The 22,921-nt window shown below is 38.6% G+C and overlaps 3 protein-coding genes across 5 annotated transcripts; all 3 read left to right on the top strand.

Annotated features, from left to right (window-relative positions):
* LOC104421807 (transcription factor GTE6) lies at positions 1 to 6,477 on the top strand. Its single transcript, XM_039303769.1, is given in 9 exon segments — positions 1 to 404; positions 721 to 855; positions 1,319 to 1,534; positions 2,460 to 2,537; positions 3,868 to 4,090; positions 4,268 to 4,368; positions 4,552 to 4,610; positions 5,753 to 5,903; positions 6,002 to 6,477. Coding segments are annotated over 9 exon segments (1,314 nt in total). The 5' UTR covers positions 1 to 272; the 3' UTR covers positions 6,221 to 6,477.
* Positions 6,478 to 14,094: 7,617 nt separating this feature from the next.
* Positions 14,095 to 14,559, top strand: LOC120289001 (protein DOWN-REGULATED IN DIF1 11-like). Its single transcript, XM_039303384.1, has one exon. The coding sequence runs from the start codon at positions 14,106 to 14,108 to the stop codon at positions 14,460 to 14,462; it is 357 nt and encodes a 118-aa protein (XP_039159318.1). The 5' UTR covers positions 14,095 to 14,105; the 3' UTR covers positions 14,463 to 14,559.
* Positions 14,560 to 18,423: 3,864 nt separating this feature from the next.
* LOC104421806 lies at positions 18,424 to 21,658 on the top strand. Of its 3 annotated transcripts, none has more exons than XM_010033910.3 (4): positions 18,424 to 18,583; positions 20,112 to 20,260; positions 20,353 to 20,646; positions 20,825 to 21,658. In XM_010033910.3, the coding sequence occupies exons 2-4, from the start codon at positions 20,132 to 20,134 to the stop codon at positions 21,446 to 21,448; spliced, it is 1,047 nt and encodes a 348-aa protein (XP_010032212.1). In that variant the 5' UTR covers positions 18,424 to 18,583; positions 20,112 to 20,131; the 3' UTR covers positions 21,449 to 21,658. The 3 variants fall into 3 exon arrangements, with proteins under 3 accessions (XP_010032212.1, XP_010032214.1, XP_039159708.1); XM_010033912.3 differs by lacking the exon at positions 18,424 to 18,583 and adding an exon at positions 18,590 to 18,722; XM_039303774.1 differs by lacking the exon at positions 18,424 to 18,583 and adding an exon at positions 18,611 to 18,716.
* The last annotated feature ends 1,263 nt before the right edge of the window (positions 21,659 to 22,921 follow it).

Raw genomic sequence — 22,921 nt, 5'->3', positions numbered from 1 at the left:
CAAAAACCACGCCTTGATCTTCCCTCCTCCTCCTTCTCCTTCTCCGTCGCGTTCGATCCAATTCCCTGTGTTCGCTCTTTCCTCGCTTCCCCATTCATGGCGTACTTGGTGGGTGGGAGCGGAAATTGCCAGCAGAGTGGTGCTGCTGAGACCTCGCGCGAGCTCCATTCCAATGCTCGTGCGGAGCTCCGGATGGACGGGGCAATTCGGGATCGCTTTGCCATCCCCGCATCGTGTAGAGTTGTCTAGAGGCTTCTCCCGTTCGAGGGTCGATGATGGGCTCTGCTCGAATTGATCGCTCGATGATTGGTCGTTTGAAATTTCGGTTTTTTCTCGATCCCATCGTTCTGATTAAACGTGGGTTGTGCAAAAAAAGTTTAATTGAGCCTCTTCCTTTGGTGGCGGTAATTTCCCGAGGCTGCACTCTTGCTTGATTGGGTTGGGTGGTTGTGTCGGAAGCGGTTTAGGATTTTTGCCCGGTAGTTTTACCAAGATCAAGCTGGTAGGGTTCGTTATGTTTCGCTTGTTTGATGAGAGTGTCGCTTTAATTTGTAAGTGCATCTGCCCGTGACTCCGGTCTAGCTAGCCATACATTTCCACGAGGCTGTGGTCTCCGCTTAATGGAACTCCGGTGGAGACATTTGCATTGTTTTTGCCTTTGCTATTAGGATTCAGTAGTCATCGTGATTGTGAAATGACATTAATTTATTATGGTAGCAGATGGAAGCGACGGGTGCGTCAGCAGACTCGGCACAAGATAATAATATAGCTGGAACAGAAAGACACGAGGCTAATGTATCGGAATTGGGTGGTTTTAAGAACAGTGTAGATGAGATTCTCAAGAAGGTCGACCAGGTAAAATACACAAGGTTTTGAAAGGATGCTTTTTCCATGTTGATCTGGATTTGAAGGAGTATTGTGGGTCGCTCATTTATGTGATCTGCCAACATCTTTTGTCAATTTTTGTTTGAGTTTGGGGGAGGGGGGTGGGTGGGGTGGGGTTGGGGGGCCGTGTAGTTGCTGTGACTCATTTGAATTATGCTTACCTCATAAAATACGTTGAGGCAATGTCTGGTTTTCTTTTGCTTGTGAACTTGCCATGTTCTTTCATCTTTATGCTCCCCCTTTTGGTATATAGCTGAATAATACGAAGGTAGACAATGATGAAGAAGCATATGCAGGTTACTTTCACATTGATGAGTAGCATCTGCTGTTGTGCTGCCTTCTCCTTGTTATTTTCTTACAGTAGACTGCTAGCTTTTTTGAGTCTGGAAAAGAAACGGTCAATTTATGTTAATGATTGCTTTTTCCTCTGCAGCTCGAGCTAAGAGTCAATGAAGTTGAGCAGTTCTATCTCAATACAAGTAAAAAGCAAATGAACAGTTTGAAAGGTAGCTCACTAGTTAAGGATAAAGACAAAGAGAGGCAAATCCCTAGCTTGAAGAAGCAGCAACTGGATGCATCTCGCAGAGAAGCAGCTGCTGCAAAGAGAATGCAGGAGCTTATGCGCCAATTTGGCACAATATTGCGCCAGGCAATCATCTAATGTTTATGTGCACTTCGTGTATAATGCAGTATCCTGCATTGACTCCTTTAACCAATTAAACTAACGAGTTGCTGGAGCACACATCTTGTTTGGCCTCTATAGTAATATAATGATGGTGTTGGGTTTACATGTATATATGATTTTGGTGATGGTTTATACTTTTACCCTATCAACTTTCAAGATGACCATTGTAATGACTAGCTCGCTTAATGAACTTGCCATCTATCTTGCATCATCCCCAGTATGCTTGTCAGGTTTTCATTATTTGTCTAAATTTTCGGTTTTGACATATCTTTAGAAGATACTCTTTTGTCTGTCTAGATTTATTGCTTAGTTGGATTGATCAAACTAGTTACTTTACATGCACATCCTTGTAAGTCATAGGTTTCTTGGAAGTGCAGAGCCAGGGTATGATAATTCGTATCTTTTTACACTTTGCTGTTGGATCCCATAGACTCTCGGTTTTTAGTGATGAGGAGGCCGGAGGCTGGCATTAACTAACCTCTTTATTATGTTAATATACTGGGTGAATCTGTCCAGCTGTTAACTGGCTAGATTTATATTTGATTATTGTTATTAGACCTAGACCTCTTCTACTTTTGCCCCTTTTTTTCCCTACCTATTTGTCCCCATCTTGTATCGATTGGAAGGGGGGAGGGGAGGAGGCGGGGACGTTCTTTGAACTGTCTTTGTCCTTCTAAAATGTTTGTTTCATTGATGTTTTATTTAATTGATTTTAGGTGTTTCGCTGATCCGAACCTCTAGCCTGTTTTAACTTTTCTCATGTCTTCCATCCTCAATTTTCTTGCACAAGAAAGTATGTTTTTCCATTTGTAAAGATAGAAAAATCTGCATGTTATATTTCAGCCGTTTCTATGTTTGTTAAGCATCATCTCTTAACTATTGGTGTCAGATCGCTCAACACAGATGGGCATGGCCTTTTATGCAACCTGTAGATGTTAAAGGTCTTGGCTTGGATGACTATTATGAGGTACATATTATCATTTCTTTAACAGCGATTGCTATGCACTTCCATGTGCCTCTTGCAATAATTTCCAGGATCACCCATCGAAACAAGATGGCAAATTTTATTATTTAAACACATTGCAGATGGATCTGCAATCTTAAAATATTTAGCAGTGATAGTTTGATTGCTTATCAAAACACAACCCCGCTTGATGGTCATTTGATATCTGAGATTTTTGGGAATTTGCTTCCCTTCATGCTTGCATAAGCCCACAAATTAATATCATTAACCAAATGACTTCAGTCTTATCAATTTAATTTGAGTCATGTTCTATTTGAGAATGTGACTTGTAAGCAAAAAAATTTATATTTGCCTATATTCTAAATAGTAAGATTTTGAGAATTCAGAATGTTTCATCAGGAGGCGGCCTTGTTCGACTTCTTATTTTTCTACTCTATATACAAATTCTGTTGTATGTGGCGTCCATAATGGTCCAGTTTCTATTATATCTTTCTAATTCAGTAATAATGCTTGTTGATGTCAACTTGATGCATATGCCTGCTTATTGTGGTTATGGACATGAAGTCTTGTAGGCATGGCTGGTTTAGGAAATGCTTATGTTTTTGTGGAATTTAGTACACCTTCTTTCTTACTCCATTAAGAAATATACAAAAATCAAGTATATAATAAGGGTTAACACTGCAAAAAAACCATAAAACTATGCCCATTGCGGCACACATATCCCAAACTTTTTATTTTTATTTTTTATGTCACTAAATTCCCTAAACTTTATGTCACAAATACCACGGAATTTTTTTATGTTATAAAAAATCCCAAACTTATATGACTTTGACAAATATATCTTGGATGCAACTGTAATAAAGGGTATATATGTAACATGCATAAGTTTGGGTTTTTTTCCATATACAAAAAAAAGTTGGGGTATTTTGTCACAATAGGCAACTTTAGGTGTTTTGATGACACAAAAAAAGTTAGTGTATATGTGTCACGGTGGGCATAATTTGGGGTTTTTGGTGGTATTTGCCCTATATGTAACAATATAATCATATCTTAGAAATCCTTGTCATCTTCACAAAAGATGAAAGTATATGGATTTTGAATTTCGATCTTAAAATGTCCTTTTTCATATTCAAGTGATCTGTTCACTTTCAAACTGGTTGGACTCAGGACAGGCTGATCCAACTTGTCTTGTCTTTCTTCTTTTCGTTGGTCTTGTGGGATCTGATGTATTAGTGTTGTTGTCAGTACAATGGACAGCTCTAAGCTGTACCTTTTGCTTCTTGCAGTTCCTTTTTTGACAGTTTTACTTTTTGTTCTGGATGATCTGTTTTAGGTGATTGATAAGCCAATGGACTTCAGTACTATAAAAAACCAAATGGAGGCTAAAGATGGTACTGGTTACAAAAATGTCCATGATATATGTGCTGATGTGAGGTTAGTTTTCAAGAATGCAATGAAGTATAATGATGAAAAAAGTGATGTTCACATGATGGCCAAAACTTTGCTGGAAAAATTTGAGGAGAGGTGGCTGCAGCTGTTGCCCAAGGTTACCTGAGGAGGTTAGTTGGGATCTGGCTATCAAATTGAAACTTTTCTCTAGGTTCCATTAACATTACAGGTCATGACTTCCTTGGGATGGACTGTCACGATTCCTCAAATATCCCTGTGATATTTTAAAAAAAACACACCCTTACTCTTTTTAATGTCGTTTATATCATAATTCATACTTATTTAGGAAAAAAGACGAGAAGAGGAGGAATTAGTTGCGCAGATGGACATGCAGCTTGCTCAGGAGGCTGCTTATGCAAAGTTGGCAAGAGACATAAGTAATGAGGTACTGCACTTGTCAATATGCATAATATGTGGATTGATAATTGGCATGAACATGTTCTTTTACATACACATATCCATAGACGGCCAAGTTGCTTTCTTTTAATTGCAAATTCTTTTTTCTGTTAAATATATTTTTGCTTGGATTCTTGAGAATAATAAATCCTGTATTTTCATGAACTTTCAGTTCTATGAGGTTGATTTGCATTTGGAAGAGCTTAGAGAAATGGTTGTTCGGAAATGCAGGTCTGTTTCAAACGAGTGTTTTTTTTTTTTTTTTTTTGTGTGTGTGTTGACTATTCTTTAAATTTTATTGGAATCTGCTTTATGATGATTGCTCCTGTTCTGGTTTATACTTTTTCACTCTATACATATGGAGCTTCTAGATGAAACTATATCAATCCATTTTGGGCTTTGAGATTGTGTTTCCTAGCATCTGGGAATATACTGATATCCATTTGACTGCTTGCCATACTCTTGGGTATTGATGATGAACAATTGCAATTGTAATTTCAGCATATACATTATTTGCGCCAAGACTATGCAGCTGTTAAACGAAATGAACCATTGGAGAGTATATTGTCCTGAATAAAAATGCATGACGGTTGATGCTATCCCGAAAGTGGGTGCCTCCACCATGAATAGTTGGCCCGTACTATCATTTATATGCCTTGTTCAAGCTTATAATATGGATGAAGTATGATGAATCATTTTAAGTGTCCTGGTGCCATTGATGAACTCAGATACATGAAGGAGGCATGTTGATTAATTTGAATGACTTTTAGATCTTGCTAGTTGGATGATAAAAACATTAGATTTTCAGGATTGGTCATTTTAAGATTTGGGAGTAGAAACCGCTGTCTGAGAATGTTGATTCCGCAAATATAGGAGTCTGAGTTGGACCACTTGAGTCCTATATTGAGTATAGCTGAGAGAATTTGTAATAGGCTTTTATCATTCACTTATCTTTTGGATTATTGTTATCATCTAATTACTTATTGTTTGGGTTCTTAAGTTTGTGTGCAATTGACACAATGAGGCATCCGCTATTCTGCTAGCTTGAGAAGGTTTAATAAATATAGCACGAGATGGTTAGAAGAGATGTTTGATGCATGTGATGAGGGTGCATAAAGCTCCACATTGAATGTACACGGAGAATTTGTTGTAAATAACTAAAAATTGGAGGAGCTTAAGTTTAGTCATTAGTTAATTGGAGTACCATGGAGTCTTTTGTCTGGTCACCAGCTCCTCTTCTTAGGGAAACAATGGTTTCAATATACTAGGATTCTTCATTCATATAGCTTGCTTTGCAAATAAGGCTGATAAGAGTCTGGCCAATTTCTCTCTTTTAGACGAGGAGGAGGAACTCACTAGAATTTCATTTTCAGGAAAATATCGACTGAAGAGAAAAGAAGTATCGGTACAGCCCTTAGTTTATTGTCTCCTGAAGATCTCCTCAAGGCATTGGAGATTGTTGCTCAGAGTGATCCAAACTTCCAATCAACAGCTGAGGAGATAAACCTGGACATGGATGCTCAGGTCCTGATCTGTGACCCTCATCATGAAAGGCCTGTGTTCTCTTCATCCAAGGGTTTTTATTATCTGGACATGATCTTTGGTTACGTGAACTTATGCAGGGTGAATCTACCTTATGGAGGCTGAAATTCTTCGTGAAGGATGCTTTGGAAGTTCAGGGGAAGGCTTCATTAAGTATTGGGGGAGATAACAACAATACCAGTAACACAAACAAGAACAAAAATAACAAAAGCAACGGCAACCAGAACAACAAGAGGAAGAGAGAGATATGCGATGCCATCGCCAAATCTGCCAAGAAAAGGAGTAAGAAACCCTCGTGATTGCTTCACAGAGAACACAGTCAAGGGAGATGCGGAGTTTCATGTGACTTCTGGGAAGGCTTTCAGCTGATCGGAAAATGTAGACCTAGCTGTCAAGTAACAGTTTTCCCTCTTTACCGTCTATGGAGTCGAAGTTCATGCAGCTAAGTAACCCTTAAGAGGTCGGGTTGCTGTTGGTCATCAAGCAGGAACTTGTTCTAGACACCGACATTGTAAATTCTCCCGCCGTCGCTAATATTTTGTTTCACTCTCCTTAATTCGTTCATATCTTTTCCTTTTGCACCGAACCATGAATCCCAGCACCGTTCAAACCTGCACTGTTTAGGGGGGGGATTCATCTCGGCAGCAGCTACAGATGGCCATAAACTCTCGAGTTCCGTCCTCTCGACATGGACTGAGAGAAGAAGAATGTTTGTCATCTCCTGTGTTGAAACTTCCATTGATGCAAGTGATGCATTGGTTGACCTACGTTGCCATCGCCTACGTTCCGTCCTCATGATTCCCAGCGGCACCGTTCGTTAATCTGATACGTCCAAGATCGAGAGCGCCGGGACATGAGACATTTTCTTGGGTAGGATAAAAGTTCACTTGTGTGATGACAAAAGGCTTGAGATTAAGCTGTGGTAATTCCACCGTACTCACTGGAAGTGCAAGACATTAGTCGAACTAAGTTCAATTCTGTCAACGCTTATTCTAGGGTAGACCTATTTCCGAGGAGAAAATGAGTGTGTTTAGAGAATGTTTATTTCATGGAAATTTTTTTTCCGAAAAACAATTGATTATATCAATTAGAAAAATTAACTTTGCTAGCATAACAGCCTTTAGATACTGTGAAATTAACAGTCTATTGTGGGTAACAAATTCTTGAAAAAGTAGATCCAACAATAATTTATAATTATTTATAATTTGATTTTTTGTGATTTAAAATAGACTATTATTCTCACAGTATATTAAAAACTGTTTTGCAATCATTTTTCAAAATTTAATTAACAGAAAATGTTATTATCATCAACAACAATTTATATTTAATTATTTTTGCAGGTAATATAAATGTTTTTTCTTCATTCATTTTATAAGTGATACAAACGATTATTTTTGGAAAATATTTTTTAATTCTTAAGTTTTTTTGAATGGTGCGTTTGTTTCACAAAAAACTCATAATTTAACTTGTATCGCTTATAAAACTGAACAAATGAAAAATACTTTTTATAATTCATGAAATTGAAATATAACAAATTACTTTGAAAAAAATATTTTAGCAAAATTATTCTTTTTTTTGCGAAACAAATGGACTAATGGAAAACTATTCAAACCATGGGTTTAATGTAGTCTATCATGCACAACTTTTTTAAGGACAAGCGAATTCCTTTATAATTAAATGATAGTCATATTTTGATATGCGCTATTTATATGCATTGAAATGACAGTCTTAATTAATTTCTCAGGTCATTCGATGGGATTTTGTTTATAAGTACTCGATGTTTTTTCCTTGACGCGTGTGTATGTGATAAAAAGTCGAGAAGGTCATTATGGCTTAATTAATAACGCTTTAAATTGAAGATCTTAATCAAATTAATGACCATGAACATATGATAAGAGCACAGAGAATATAATTAAACGCCAGAATAAATGAAGTATAGTTATGATTCATGAAGCATTAACTAACCACTCCTTTACATCATTATCAAAAGCACCCGTATATCCGTATATATTCTGTCAAAACACATCCTTCAGAAGCAAAGAAAGAGCGAGAGATACAGCATTCGCAAAAGCAAACATGGCCAGATCCGCCATTGCCTTTCCTGCGCTCCTTCTTGCGTGCTTCGTCCTGCTCGAGCTGGGATTCGCCGAACATATTCCTGAGCCGGCGCCAGGTTATGATAGCTCCATCGAGCTGTGCATCAAAAAAATGACCGAGGAATGTGGAATCCAGACCTTCCAGAATATCTTTCACCGCGGCCCCGAGATCACCGACGCTTGCTGCGATGTTCTGGTGAAGTTTGGTCATCCTTGTCACTCCGAGTTTATTGAGGTCGTCCTCAGTACCGGCAAATTTGCGTCTCACGAAGCGGAGATCTTGAGAAAAAGCACGGCTGCTTGGAAGCGTTGCCGTGCGATCGTTGAAAAGAGAGCGATATAATCATTGGGTTGGTTTTGTGGAGATGGTGATGGGGAGAGGAAGTTATGATTCTCTCTCTCTCTTGAATGTGTATTTTATTTTACATGCTAAGTAATATACTTGATATCGAGCCTTTTCCAGTAATGTGTTTTTTGCTTATATGGACTAGAATCCATCAAAAAAGCGCAAAATTATTCATATTCGCACATGACTATGTAAAATGGATAAGTGTATTGAAAGCTTAAAACTTGTTATGAATGTGTAATTGAGTCTTAAAACTAGTAAAAAAAATGTAATTAAATCCTAATGTTTGTCAAGTTGGTTTAGTCAAGCCATTCCGTTAACTTTGTCCAACTTAACTATTGATATCATTTTTTAAATTAGTTTCTTTATCCTAAGTGACTAAGAAGAAATCATTTTAGCATAAGTTTAATTTTTAATAAATATTTTCATTTAAATTAATTTAAAAATAAGCTAAATTTTTATTGAAAAAGAGGAGAAGGAGAAACCAAGTGGCAGCCCTCCTCCCCGCCCCCACCATCGTTGAGAAGAGTTGACAAGGTTGGGGAATGGTTAGCTAGGGTCGCTAGGCCCTAGCTAGGGGCTGGCAATCCTCACCGACCGTAGGCAAGGGCCTCCTAGATTTGGGGTTGAGGGTTGTGGCCACCTAGATCGAGCGAGGGTCATTGACCCTCCCTTGTACCCTTGCCCATGGTTGCTGATACCTGCCAGCCCTTTCGAGCAATGGTTGGGTGGTAATGACGAGAGCTACAATCATGTTTCTACTCCTTCCTTTTTTTAGCTTCCTTTTAAAATTTAGTTTAAGTAAAATCTGTATTAAAAATCAGATTTGGACTAACACAACATTGTTTTAGTTTTATGTTTCATGATTTAACCACAAATATTTAAACAAAGCCCTGTCAATATTTTCTATTAGAGAATTTGTGTAGAGTTAACAGAAGGAGTCGATTTCATTTTTTTGTAAATTTGATCATTGTGAAAGAGGTTATTAGATAACTGAAAAAGTTAAAATGTAAAAATTAAGAAAATAAAAGGGGATAAGAAGAGTGATTGAGCTCATGAATTCAATTACTTTTCCGATTTGTTGATCTAAACTTGTTTTTCAAATTATTTTATTGACAGATCCTCTATAATGGTAGAAAGGTACTAATTTTTTTATTATTAATAAGGCTCGAGATTTAGCTAGGGTGGTTTCATACATGCTAATAGTGCAAAGGCAAAATGGTCCAGCTAAGTTCAATCTTTCAACACGATATGTTAAACTGTTAAAGCGGTAACACACTTTTAATCTTTAATCTTCTATTCTACGTCTGGTGTCATCCTTAAACGCTCGACTACTATTTGCCCAACCGATTTGTCCCTGTTCTTTTTCTTTTACGAATTTTTTGCCATTGAAGAGTGGAAGATAGATGAAAATGTCCATTTAAAGTGATTGAGCGAAGAATTATTTAATTATTTATTTAAAGGGAAACATAGAGGAAATGTGCATGTAGAGAGGGACCACGTGCTCCTTCTGTAATACGAGTGAATTTTTGCACGTACGAAATCCACATGCATAATTCTCTCAGATTCTATTTTAGTTTTTACTAAATTGTTTGTCCTTCTTAATGAATTTTGTTAGCACTGAATATTAGAAAAATGATGGTGAACATTTGAAAGTGGCACAAGTACCTCAGCTTTTGCATATTTTCTAATCGAGAAGCTAAACATATTGTTCAATCAAGTAACTCGACTTTTCGAATTTGACTCAACGTGTGGCTTCCATTAAATAAACCGCCATGCCATGTGATTTTGCTTGCGCAACTCACCTAGCTCACTTACCCGCAAAAATGAAGCATAATTGGTTGCGTGACTCTCTTACTCGGCAAGAACCGTGCCATCTTCATTTGTGTTAGGTGATGAGAAGAGAAAGAATAAGGATACCGATTTGGATGATTTCAATCATTTAATGTGTCTCCATTGACTTGACATTATCCCAAAAATTAGGTGCAAATGTGGACAATTAATGGCTATTTAATGGCATTAGTGTCCACATTGATACTTTTTGTTCGTGATTTTAACAAAGGCTTCACATTGATCCACAATTAAATAGTTGAGGTATTTAGTTGAAGAAAAAAAGGTTTAAGTACTCAATTGTAAAACGAGAAAAAAAAATCATATTCTTGCGATGATTACTCCAATATTACAATTTGTTAAGTTCTTAATTCCATCCATTGAAAGTTCGATAGATATCACTATGATGTTTTGAAGATGACAAAAATAAAAAGAGAATGATGTTTTGAAGATGACAAAAATAAAAAGAGATTACTAATGTGTGCATTATTAGTGGAGCACTATTTTATAGATGCACAGGTGATATGCGGATCGTGTCCCACCGGCACCATCAAAAGTTAAGATTGCTCTGCCTCTATTAAGGTTGAACATGATATTATGCATATAAGGTGTTTGAAAGTTGGCTGGACCTAAGTAAAGGGTGAAAAAGTTGTAAAATGAGGAAGTTTGTGAAGATTTGGATGAACAAAAAATGGTGAATAACATAGAACTGGAGTCTTTAAGTAAGGGTGAGTGGTTCTAGGATAGGTTCTCATTTCACTTGAAAACTGCAATCTACCTATTGGGATTGGTTCTCAATTTTTGGAATTTGGAAAGTACCCTATCAAGACTGGACCTATCTTGTATACGTTGAAATTGACCAATTCCAATTTTTTATTTAATCTTTTATTTTTTGTTTCAACTTTAGTTAAGGAAAATGAAAGTCAAAGCAATAATAAAATTTCCCATAAACCAATAGCAAAAATCCATAAAAGGTAAACATTTAAAATAAAATAACAAATAAAACTCGTAGCGTAAAATATGAATTATCAAACTTCATTCTCATTCATCTATAAGAGTAGATTCCATAACATAATATTGATTCGTCATGGTAGAGAAGAAAAACGGTGCACGGACTGTACTCAAATAGTTTTAAATTAAAATTACTATTCATTAAACTAAAACAAGAAAACCTCACCACATAATTTCATTCCACTTCAACTCGTTAACTGTATTTATTGATGATAATGCCCTCGTTAAGACAATACCTATGTGAAAAAAAAAGAAAAAGAAAAAGAGAGGAGAGATTAAATAAAACATTCACTTAGTAAATATACAAAAAAATTACAAGATAAAATGAGATATACAGAAATGCGAACCCTTGGAGTGCCATAACTTTGTAGAAATGGACGTTTAAGTACCATAACTTACGAAAGATACATTTAAGTGCCAAAATCGGAGCAAAATGGCTCACCTAAGTGCCAATCTGGCCAAAATCCAGCAAAATTGCATACGTGGCATTTTTCCGCGAAACGAGTGCAAAATGACACCATTTTGCACGCCGACGTGGCCAAATAACGCAAAAACAACGTCGTTTTAGGCTGATGTGGTAAAAAATAATATAAAAAATAGTTAAATTAAATTAAAAATTAAATTTAGTTAAAATATTTTAAAATAATAATTTTAAAATTAAAAAAAAATTAAAAAAGGAAATGGGGAGGCGGTGAGGGCCGCCTCCCCCCGTCGGGAAGGGTGGCGACGAAGGGGAGGGTCGGTGGGGTCGCCGAGGCCTTGGCCGGGGCGGCGACCCCGGCCGACCGGTGGCAAGGGTTGGTGGCCCTCGCCCGGCCGGGCCAAGGGCCACCGCCCTTTGAGGCGACCCCCGGCGGGCGGCGGCCCTTAGCCTAGCCGGGCGGGCTTGCGGCCTCGCCTAGATCTGGCGCGGGGTGGGGGGGAAGGAGGAGGAGGAAAAGCAGCCGGTGGTTGAGGAGGAGGAAGAAAAAAGGGGGAAGGAGGAGGAGGAGGGAGGCAGCCGGCGGCGAGGGCTAGGGCTGCCGAGCCCGCTGAGGTTTGGCGGCCCCGGCGGTGGCAAGGGCCTGTGTCCCCTCGCCCCTTTTTTTTAAAAAATAAATATAAATTATATTATTATTTTGTTAACTTTTCCATATTTATGGTTGCAAGTTCTACCTTGAATCCATACTCATTTTTACTTGGAAGGACCAAAGGATAGATGGTGAACGGCCAGTTTCGGCTAGAAGCGTTAAAGAACTAGAAGGACTGTTGGTAGAAGTGCTCCTGCTATTGACGAGGAAGAAGTTGTTTGACGTGCTTCTACTGTCTAAACAAGAAGAACCGGACCTCTTTTGAGTTCATTTAAGATTTAAATCAGAGGTTAATAACAAGCATTTAGAGAGTTAGACACTGGACGGAAGTAGAAGTCTTCAATGATGGTAACCTCCATTTTAACTCCATTTTAACTCAACGATGGCAAACTGATTGTGCAGTCCGGATGCCGGCTAGGGAGATATTTGTCTTCCAACGGACCTTCGACCTAGTTAGGACTTTCCCGCAGCTAGATCAAGGGTTGGAAGTTTATAAAGGGGGTCAAAGATTGCTGAGGACAGTGGCGGAAATTCGAAAGCTTCTACTCTCTATTTCCTTGAATTTCCTCGTGCTTTTAAGTGTGATTACTGCTTGTACTCTGATTTAGATTTATTTGAACGGGTTGGGGAGCTTTGTAATCTGTGAACAGAGGGTGTTCATGGTGATAGAAATGCTTATGTTTTTGTAGAGTATCTCCTAGCTTCAAATAGAAGCACCACCTGCTACTATCTTTAACCTCTTGAAGATTACAAATAAATTCCAGCGCGATTCTTAACTGTTAGTTTGAAAGAGTAGATGTAGGTTTGGTTATGAGCCGATCCACTCCATATATGTTTGAAATTTTTCTATCTATTTATCTCATTCGTTGATCTATTTACATAAGTAGAAATAATTGTTTAACTATTTCTGCATCTACTAAAACATACTTGCAAGCATTCCATGAAAAAGTTTAGATTTTCTCGAAACAGTCTTTTCACTCCCCTCTTGGTCATTGGGCTAGCTTTGACAGTTGCACATTGAACAAAAGTGTAGAAATTGAATGAATTGAAAGTTTAGATACGACATTGCACACTTTGCAAAAAATTCATAGGCTAATGGTATTATCATCCCACACGAAAATTGTCTTATTAGATACGAGATGCTTTAGGTAAATGATATTGCTTAAACCACCATGAGTCGATCACTAAGAAAGCACAGGAATAAAGCATGGTGAGTCCCTTCGAGAGGTCCATATATATATATATGAATGGGGAGAAAAAAAAGAAAACTTTAAGGATGCAAATTTATTTAGGCAAAAGAAACTTAAATGGTTAGAAGCATGGGGTGATCTAAATTCGATTTTTGAAACGAATATATTTTATAAGATAAGTCGATAATGATTTTTACAATTTAAATTATTATATCCGCCTCTTGTATATCGCGTCGCTACAATACATCTCGACAGAAGGAATCGTTTTCTTTTGAAATTTTGTAGAAATTTCTTGTGGTCGAAATGTGTCATTGGGTTTGCCTTTTATTTGAGGTTTTTTTCCTTGACATGCGCATGTGACAAAAAGCGAGAACGCCATTAGGGTTTTAATTAATGGTAAACTGAAGATCTCAATCAGGCTAATGATCATGGGCATCGATGAACGCTGCAAGAATCATTAAATGCCAGGATTTTGTAACTTGCTATCTCTTGCGCAGCAAATAAATGAAGAATTGCTATGAAACATTAATAAACCAGTCCTCGACATCACTATAAAAGCGCTCGATTGTCTCCTGTCAAACGCATCCTTCGAATAAAACCAAATAAAGCAAAAAGTGAGATACACCATTCGCAGAACAACCATGGCCAGATCCACCATCGCCTTTCCTGCGCTCCTCCTCGCGTGCTTCGCGCTGCTCAAGCTGGGATTCGCTGAACATGTTCCTCAGCCGGCGCCGGGTTACGATGACTCCCTCGAGCTTTGCATCAAGAACATGACCGAAGAATGCGGGATCGAGATCTTCCAGAACATTGTTCACAAGGGCCCCCCGATCACCGACGCTTGTTGCAGCGTTCTGCTGAAGTTCGGCCATCCTTGCCACTCTGAGCTTATCTTGGCTGTCCTCAGCACCGGTAAATTCGCGCCTCACGAAGCGGAGATCTTGCAGAAGAGCGCCGCCGCATGGAAGCGTTGTCGCTCGATCGTCGAAGGACACTGATTGGCCATGATTTATTGATCGTTACGACTATCTTTACGCAGTGTTAAATTTGCGGAGATGGCGATAGGGGGAGAGGGCTTGTTATTCCTTCTCTGTTAAAGGTGTATCTCACATGCTAAATAAAGTGTTTTTGACATTGATCTTTTTTCTTTCCTAATAATGTAATTTTTGCTTATATGGAAAGCACAAAATTACGCATGTTCGCAATTGCCCGTATGTGTTTATGTATATGTATAATCTTTTAGAACATGCTTGATCATCAGTGAAAGAGATTAACAAATAACATCCAAAAGTTAAAATATCAAAAGTGAGAAAATACATAGGGAAATAAATGATAATTGTCCAAAAAGTCATAAATTTATTATATAGCGGCCAAGTCAATCCTAAATCTTTCAATTATGTTAATTTAGTCCTAAACTAGTCGACGATTTGTCAATTTATTTCTAAACCTTTTGAAAATTTATCAATTTAGTTTTAAACCTTTTAAAAATTTGCCAATTCGGTTTTAAACTTATTATCTGGATAATTAGCGTAAAGGACTATATTGACAAGTAGGTTTAGGAATAACGTGACAAATCATCAAAAATTTTAATATTGAATTAGTCTAATTCAAAAGTTTTGGATCAAATTGGCCACCGTCCTGTAGGTTTAGGACTTTTTGGGCAATTTTTTTCTAGAAAGAAGAGTTATGGTGTTCATGAATTCATTTACTTTTTTTTTTTTTTATGTCAGATCTTGTCATTCAAATGAAACTAATGCCAAATATTTTGTCATAGCTGAAGAGTACTCAATTTTTATCATGGTAATGCTTGCAATTTAGCTGCGGTGATTTCATACATGCTGAAAGTGCAAGGCGAAAAATACTCGAATTAAGTTCAATCTTTCAACGCTGCTACACGTTTAATCCTTAGAAGTAGGCAAGGACACTATTGGTCTCCGTGATAAGGCCAGCAAGGGCCCTGATTTCGCCTTCTCTCTCTGCGTGTTACCGCATCTGTGGTGTTCCTAGGCGGCAGTGGCCAGTGCCCAACCTCCCCTGACGGCCAATAATGTCGACTGGTAGTTGAACTGTGCGCCTTCGCCTTCGCCATGCTAGCATTTCTGTCCATAATTCTGACGGAAGTACTGATTAGAACGAAAAATTGTATAATTCCACGATCCAATTGCACCATAGAAATTGAGGGTCTAGATTGAATATTTTGCAATCGTTCAAGGATTACTTTTATCTTTTACATATCGTATAGACTTATTTTCATGAGTAACTTGGTTTTTATTTGGCCTTTGACCCTGTTAAAAATATTACGTTTATTAGCTTTGATCCGTGATAGATCTTGTTTTGTTTTGCATTTGTTTTTGTATGTGAATTATGCTTAGAAGTTAGAACATGACAAAGTCGATACAATTGCATTCTTTTCCAGTAATTGGAAATAATGAAACAATATTTATTTAAAAGAAATTTTATTACCATCACCTATACCACCATACAACGAACTTTCGAATATGGAGTCCCCCTTCAAATGAGTAAGATATCCTGATTTTTTTATATAGACAAAATTTTCAATATGGAAGAACAAAGAGCAAATGATGTATTATTGCAATGAAAATCCAATGTTAGGTAGCACATATCTTGTATTTGTTTGTTTAACGGAAAACAAAAGTTTTGGTAAATATATATATTTTAAAAATGATTAGTTATATAATTTAGAAAAGTTAGTCAACTAAAAATGTTTTCATTATCAATAACATTTTATACCTAGTTATTTCCATGGATGACGAAAAATGTTTCTCATTCATTTATTTTTTGTAAGCGATCAAGCAATTATTTTTTGGAAAATATTTTCTAAATCGCACCATAAATATGAAAAGTTAGCAATTTTAAGTACATCAATTTTTCTGCTGATATATGTTTTTTTTTTTTTTTGGTTTGTCATACTCTAACTTCTCAACTTACTCATAAACTTTTGCCTTGTTTCTTTGCAAAGTGTAGAAGTCGAACCTTATACTTAAAACTAAACATCTTAATCCCCATTCCTCTAAGAATGTGGGAAATCAAACTTCTCATCTCCCTCTTCTCATGTGGGAAGGGTGGCTATTGGGACAATTCCCATTGATTGCTGATATTAGGTAGTTAACACTCTAAGAAGTCCAATTCCTTTTGTTTTATTAATCATGCTTAATAAATGCCCAAAATGCTCTTATAATGCAATCTTAGGCATATATAAATTGTCTTTCATTTTTAGCTAGCCCAATAGAAAAAACTGGAAAAAAGAGAAAATGACAAATACCCTCTTCACAATTTATCCAATTGTTCTCCCTCTGAACCTTCAAAGCACTCAAATCACATTTTAGGTTAGCATAAAAGAACAACGCCTGGTTTGTCCGAACAATAAAAGTAATTTTTTCAACCTTTCACTTTGCATAAAAAATTTAGAATTCAAAACAAATATTTGTCATCTTAGAAAAATTATATAGGAATGATATTTGAATCTTCCAATATTTTGAAAGGTAGCGCATATTCGTGTTGAATAAAATTCAAATTATGAGAGCTCTAAAATTTGAAAATTAAGTAGAAAATAAAAGTCTAAGGAGACCAAGAGAGAGAGAGAGAGAGTTTGAAAAGTAAAAGATAAGGTGGAATTAGATTGGTAAAAATATGCTAGAGGCGGTTATAGGAAAAGAAAAATAGTGATAATTTGGTCCAAATTGAAATGTTTTACATATAGAAAACACTACCTAAAACTCTAAATTTTATCTACGGTAATATCAATGCCCCAATTTTTTTTTTTTTGTGTCATTAAATCCTTAATTTATACTAATGCGACAGAAGTTTGGGATGTTAACGTCATAGTGTGGCATAATTTAGGGATATTAATGACAAAAAAAGGATTGAGTCATTGGTATCACAGTGGATAAAATTGACATTTTCCGATTATATTGATCCTTATATATTTGAGTTGATATCCCTATTTGTTTTGCTTTTCTGAAATTACTCTTGCTTTGCTAATGTTATCTTTTGAAGGTAACACCTTTTTGTTCTCCATTTTCTCCATTTAGAAAGCTCCCTTCGACTGCTAACATTGAAAAACTACCTTCCGCTATATATTAAAAAAATAATAATAAAGAAAAGGAAAGAAAATAAAAACTGCTCAAATTGATTTTTCAAATACACGTGGCATGCGTTGACTCTAGTGATTTAAGCGAATTGGGATGCCATGATCATTCACTCTGCCGCGAAGACATCATGCCCTTGAACTTTTTTGAGCCGTTGGATCACCAAAAGTCTCATCCACCACTGATCCCACCTTTGGACCGTTGGATCGCCAAAACCTCATCCGTGGTTCCCACATGCTCGGTCACGACTCGCATGGTAGGTTACCGAATCCAAGCATGCCGAAGTGGAAGTTGACGCATGCTCTTTCGATATTTTCCATGAAAATCGTGATAAAGATGTAGACGATGTCCAAACTTTAACCTAATATATGTAACGTGATTCATGAAATTTTAATTTGCTTAATATAATTCTTAAATTTTAATTCAATATATTTTCTAATTTATAAGTTTAGGTATAACATTAAATATATTCTTATAATTCGAGGATTAAATTAAATAATTTAAAATTTTGAAAATCATATTAAATATTGAATTATAATTTAGAAACAGTTAGAAAGTTTAGGGACTGGGATGCACGACGGGCTAAAGTTTTGGGACCTAAAAATAAGAACAAAATGGAGCGCGTTGATCACGCGACAGCACTACCGGTTCAAACTGTTGACCGGCCCAAACCCAAACCAAACCCACCCGGGTCCCACCCCCAACCGAAACCACGCGTTCCACGACGCAAGGGAGGGGGCGACGTCAAACTCGGCGTGTGGCCGTCACTCGCTGCGTCGTCGTTTCGCCCCCCAAACTTTCTCTCTCCTGCACAAGACGCCAAGGCCCGAAGGAGAAGGAGAAGGTATCTTCTCCTTCGCCTCTCCCTCCACCTCTACCTCTTACCTCTACCTCTGCCTCCTCCATTCTCACCTACTCTCTCTCTCCTCCATTTCCCATCTCTCTCTCTCTCTCTCTCTCTCTCTCTCCATTGTCTGTGGGGGTGGCCCGCCTGCTTCGATCCGATCGAGGTGATCATCTTCTCGAATTCCCTTTAGCTTCTTCTCTCGTGTGGTTCGCCGATTCGTTGCCTGCCACCGAATGTCTTTCCGGGTCGATGCTGTTTTGCGCTCGTGTCCTCGTGGACTGCTTGCTCGTCCCGAGGAAATCGTTTGTTCCTTGCGTTCTCTTTCGCTTTGTTGTTGTGTATGCTCTTTTGGGTCTCTTCTTCCGTCGGTCGTTGGATGGTTCGTTCGTCGTTGACGTCGCAGCAGCTGAATTCGGGCCTGCGCCGTCGAGCTGGAGTGTGTATCTGTGTCGATCTTTGCTGTTCGCGCGCGCTCATGGTCGGTGGAGCGGTGATTTCGGCTGTGATTGCTCGAATTTGAGCTCTGCAATGCTGGCCATGTGTCTTTATTGTTGAAGATTCTCTCTCTCTCTCTTTTTTCTTTTTTTCTTTCCCACGGTGGTATGTCGAAGTTCTCGTCTATCGATCGATTATTTGGGTAGGCGTTGAAGTCAGATGATTTGGGGGGTTTTGGTGATTTTAGGGTTTTGGACTCGAATGATCTGTAAGGATCGCAGGTCGTTACCTTTACCACAGGATGAATGCATCATGATTAGGTAGTCAAACGTTCTTAGCAGCATTTTTTTTTTTTTTTTTGGTTTCGTGTGGATCGTTGGTTGAGTTTTTCCTTTTTAAGTGATTTCCACAAAAGTCATCTCCTTGTAAGAGTTGTCTAGACCTGGGTTCCATCCACGTCGAGAGGATTAAATTTTCTTTAGCATTGATGGAATCTGTAGATTCTTACATATGGTGAGAATATGTGTTGCAAGAGAGCTGTTGGTCAACGTGACAGCAGTCGTCTATAGCTTAGAAATCTCCGGTAAAAGTTTTAGCTTGGGAGTTTATGCAGCTGTGGTATGGTTTGAGTTTTGCCTGTTTTCGGTCAGTGAGTTTCCGTGCGGAAATTGGTCGTCTTTCTGCCTTGTAAACTACTTCGGAAATATGAGAATTTTAAGCATGTGATGTCATCTTGGCCTAAATGATGCAGCTCCTTTTCTTACCCTGTATATTGAAATTCACGCCTTTTCTCTTTAGCTGTGCTAATTGCCATACATCAGTGTGACATATATACCTGTCAATCCGCAATCACACTTCTGAAGAGCGTGTGTTCGCTCCAATGTGTGCTTGGCTTGTATTTGTATTAAACTTTGATCTTCCTTGGGTTTTGGCTGCTGTGTATTTCAGTCTGTCCCTCTATCTGAGGTACTTGTTTTTGGTTGTGAAACTCTGGGGAATTCAGCAAATTCCACATCTTCTATTTTGGATTATGTGTAGTGCCAATGTTTGAGTATGCTTACTTTTCAACTTCTGCACAAGTATTTTCAGGGTAGCTAAAATGTTTTCTGTGCTATTTGCTTTACACTGATTTGACCGCTGCCTTGCTACTTATATCGTAATATTAAAATCTGAAGTCACTTAGCAGTTTTTTTTTAATGTCAATTTGCATGTCATCATGAGGATGTCATTGTTCACGCTATTCTTTGTACGTGCAGGTTCTTTTGATTCGGTAAAGATGGACTTGTTCTTGAAAAACGAGGATTGTTTACCTTCCCAGATGGACATCGTGAAATGTCCTTTTTTGAGGAACATTAATGAACCGACTAACTTCTCGCTTGCCTCAGCGATGCCTTTTGCAATGCCTGTAAGCTTTCTGCTAGTGATTTTTATCAATGTCTCAAGCTCCTTTTTTTCCCCATTTACCAAAATGCAAATTGTTAATTGATTTCCTGGCAGGTACGTGGAGCCAAAGGTCCGATTTTTGAAGATGGCCCCAATTTTGACATGGCATTCAGGCTTTTTCATGGTCATGATGGAGTAGTCCCACTCTCTGGAAGGTCATTCTCACACTTGGAGAAATTAGAGACAAAGCTTTCATCACCACAGTTTAACCCATTGGCTGCAAAGGCAGCAACGATCAGTCTCTCTTCCTTTGGACCTGGAGGGCCATTCAGCTTTGATGCATTCTCTGAGAAATTTAAGAATCAGAAAAAGAAGTCCAATTCATCTAAGAAAGACTCTTCCTCACAGGTACATCAGTGCCGGTGTTATGCTTTTTGGGTCTCTTTAGTTGGGAAGCTCTATATTGCTAGTTTTTTCTGCAAGTTCAAGATCAATGGGATTGTGTTGGGATTGATGAACCATTATATTGTTTCGGCATGTGAGGTGAATGTGTGTTGACTCAAAGATTAAATGAATTTGTTTGTAGGGAAATTCACAGCACGAGGCTATGAGCAATGAGTGGCTGCAAACAGGGAATTGTCCAATCGCAAAGTCATACCGGGCTGTTAGCAACATCATTCCCCTTGTGGCAAAAGTTCTACAGCCTCCCCCTGGCATGAAATATAAGTGTCCTCCGGTGATTGTCGCTGCCCGAGCAGCAATAGCAAGAACTGCTCTCGCAAAGAACCTCCGACCTCAACCTTTGCCCGCAAAAGTCCTCGCGATCGGGCTCCTAGGCATGGCAGCTAATGTTCCGCTCGGGATATGGAGAGAACACACAGAGAAGTTCTCTCCTTCATGGTTTGCAGCCGTCCACGCAGCTGTTCCGTTCATAGCGATGCTCAGGAAATCCGTACTGATGCCAAAATCAGCCATGGCCTTTACCATTGCGGCTTCAGTGCTGGGACAGGTGATTGGCTCTAGGGCAGAGCGTTACCGGTTGAAGGCGGTGGCTGCTCAGAAACCAAGCATCACGGACAATTCCATAGGGGTATCGAGTCCGTTGCAAGTGGTCGAGGTGAAGAGCGGGCACTGCGGCAGCGCCGTCGAGTGGGACCGAGTCGCTCTTCAGGTGGCGGGGCCTTCTGCTTCCACTGATGTGTTCTGTTGATCTATGGAACGGGGCGTCCCATTTTGTCGAATCCTCGATTTGTGTAAGGTGGTGTTATTCTTTGTGTCTTGATCTGCACTCTGCTGTGGCTCTCCTTTAAATATTGTATTTTCTTCTTGTCCGATCGGCTGTTCGTGAAATAAAAAACGAGGAAATGAGGACCGTCTCGTGATTAAGGAATGAAATTGCTGCCATATAATTACTCTTTTATTGAATTATTCCCCTTTTGCGCTGGTTCTTGCGGTTTCCTTGTGAGAGAGAACGTGGGCGTTACGAAAAGTCAAAGCAGGAACGACAGCTACGGAATTTCAAGTATGGAGGCCGGCGTGAATTTTTGACTATTGACCAGAGCGGCGGCATTATAAATGTTTTTTCCGTTTTTTTCCGTATGAAGATAGTTGACTTATTCGGCGAGGAAATCGATGATTGAACTCGAGTCTAGAAATCCGGAGAAATCCGGGCAGATGCCAGTTAAGAAGGAGACCCTTGGGATGTGACATGTGAGGTACTCTCGTGGTGTGGCGTACCTAACAATGGCTGGCATCATCATCCTCATAATCAATGCAAAAATACAATAATTTTCTTACCAACGTTACGATGTGTTGTCTTAATTAGTGTAAAAACTATAATTGTAACGTGTATCGTTATATGTTAGAAGAGCTGCTAATAAGGTCTGATGATGACAACTTTCTTCTAATAAGGTCTGATGATGACAACTTTGGCCCATAAATTTTCACGTGAATATGATTGATAACGACTAAAATTTTAATTTATTTAATTGAAAAGGACGAAGGAAAATAAAATTAGAGGTGTGTTAACGTGGCGATTGCCATAACTTTAAGTGATTATTGTCTAGAATCTTCTGTGTAATAGCGAGTGCTAAGATGGAGACAAATCGAGTTAACTTTTGCCCATCATAATGAAGCTTTAAGATTCATGAAGGAAAAGGGCAAGAAAAAGACGTCAAGAAGAGGAGGAAAGGCCTTGTAACAAAAAGGGCCTCATTCAACCCAAACATTGCCCCCTTAGCCCAACCACCTCGAGTGGCGGAGGTACGTATTAGGCTTCTTCGTGTAATTGACGAAGCTCTTCTCCTTGAGCTTGCCGCAGTGGCAGGCCGCGTCGAGGGCAGACCCTGGCCTAGTCGACCTTGTCGGACTTGTGGTGGAAAGCCGACCTGGCAGCCTAGGCAAAGATCTCTCAGTGCTCCTGAGGAGGTCGCCGGAGTTCAACTGGTTGTACTGTGGTTGTGACTGAAAGGTCGAGTGACCCGAATCTATTGGTGTGGGCCGGAGTTTGACTAGTTGTCTGGTTCCTTCCAGATTCTAATTTTGAGTCTTCCAAAGTAATGTCTTATCATAATTCACGGAAGGGCAAAGCCCAACTTTCCTTGCATTAAAAAGAATTAAGGTAAGTTAATTAAATAAATTTTGCAATGGTACAAAACTTTCAAGGGGCTTCTTTCGAGTGCAG

The sequence above is a fragment of the Eucalyptus grandis genome, chromosome 10 (assembly GCF_016545825.1).
Source record: "Eucalyptus grandis isolate ANBG69807.140 chromosome 10, ASM1654582v1, whole genome shotgun sequence".
In the NCBI taxonomy this organism is placed as follows: Eukaryota; Viridiplantae; Streptophyta; class Magnoliopsida; order Myrtales; family Myrtaceae; genus Eucalyptus; species Eucalyptus grandis.
Note: the sequence above shows the minus strand (reverse complement) of the source record. Positions and strands in the feature narration are given on the sequence as shown.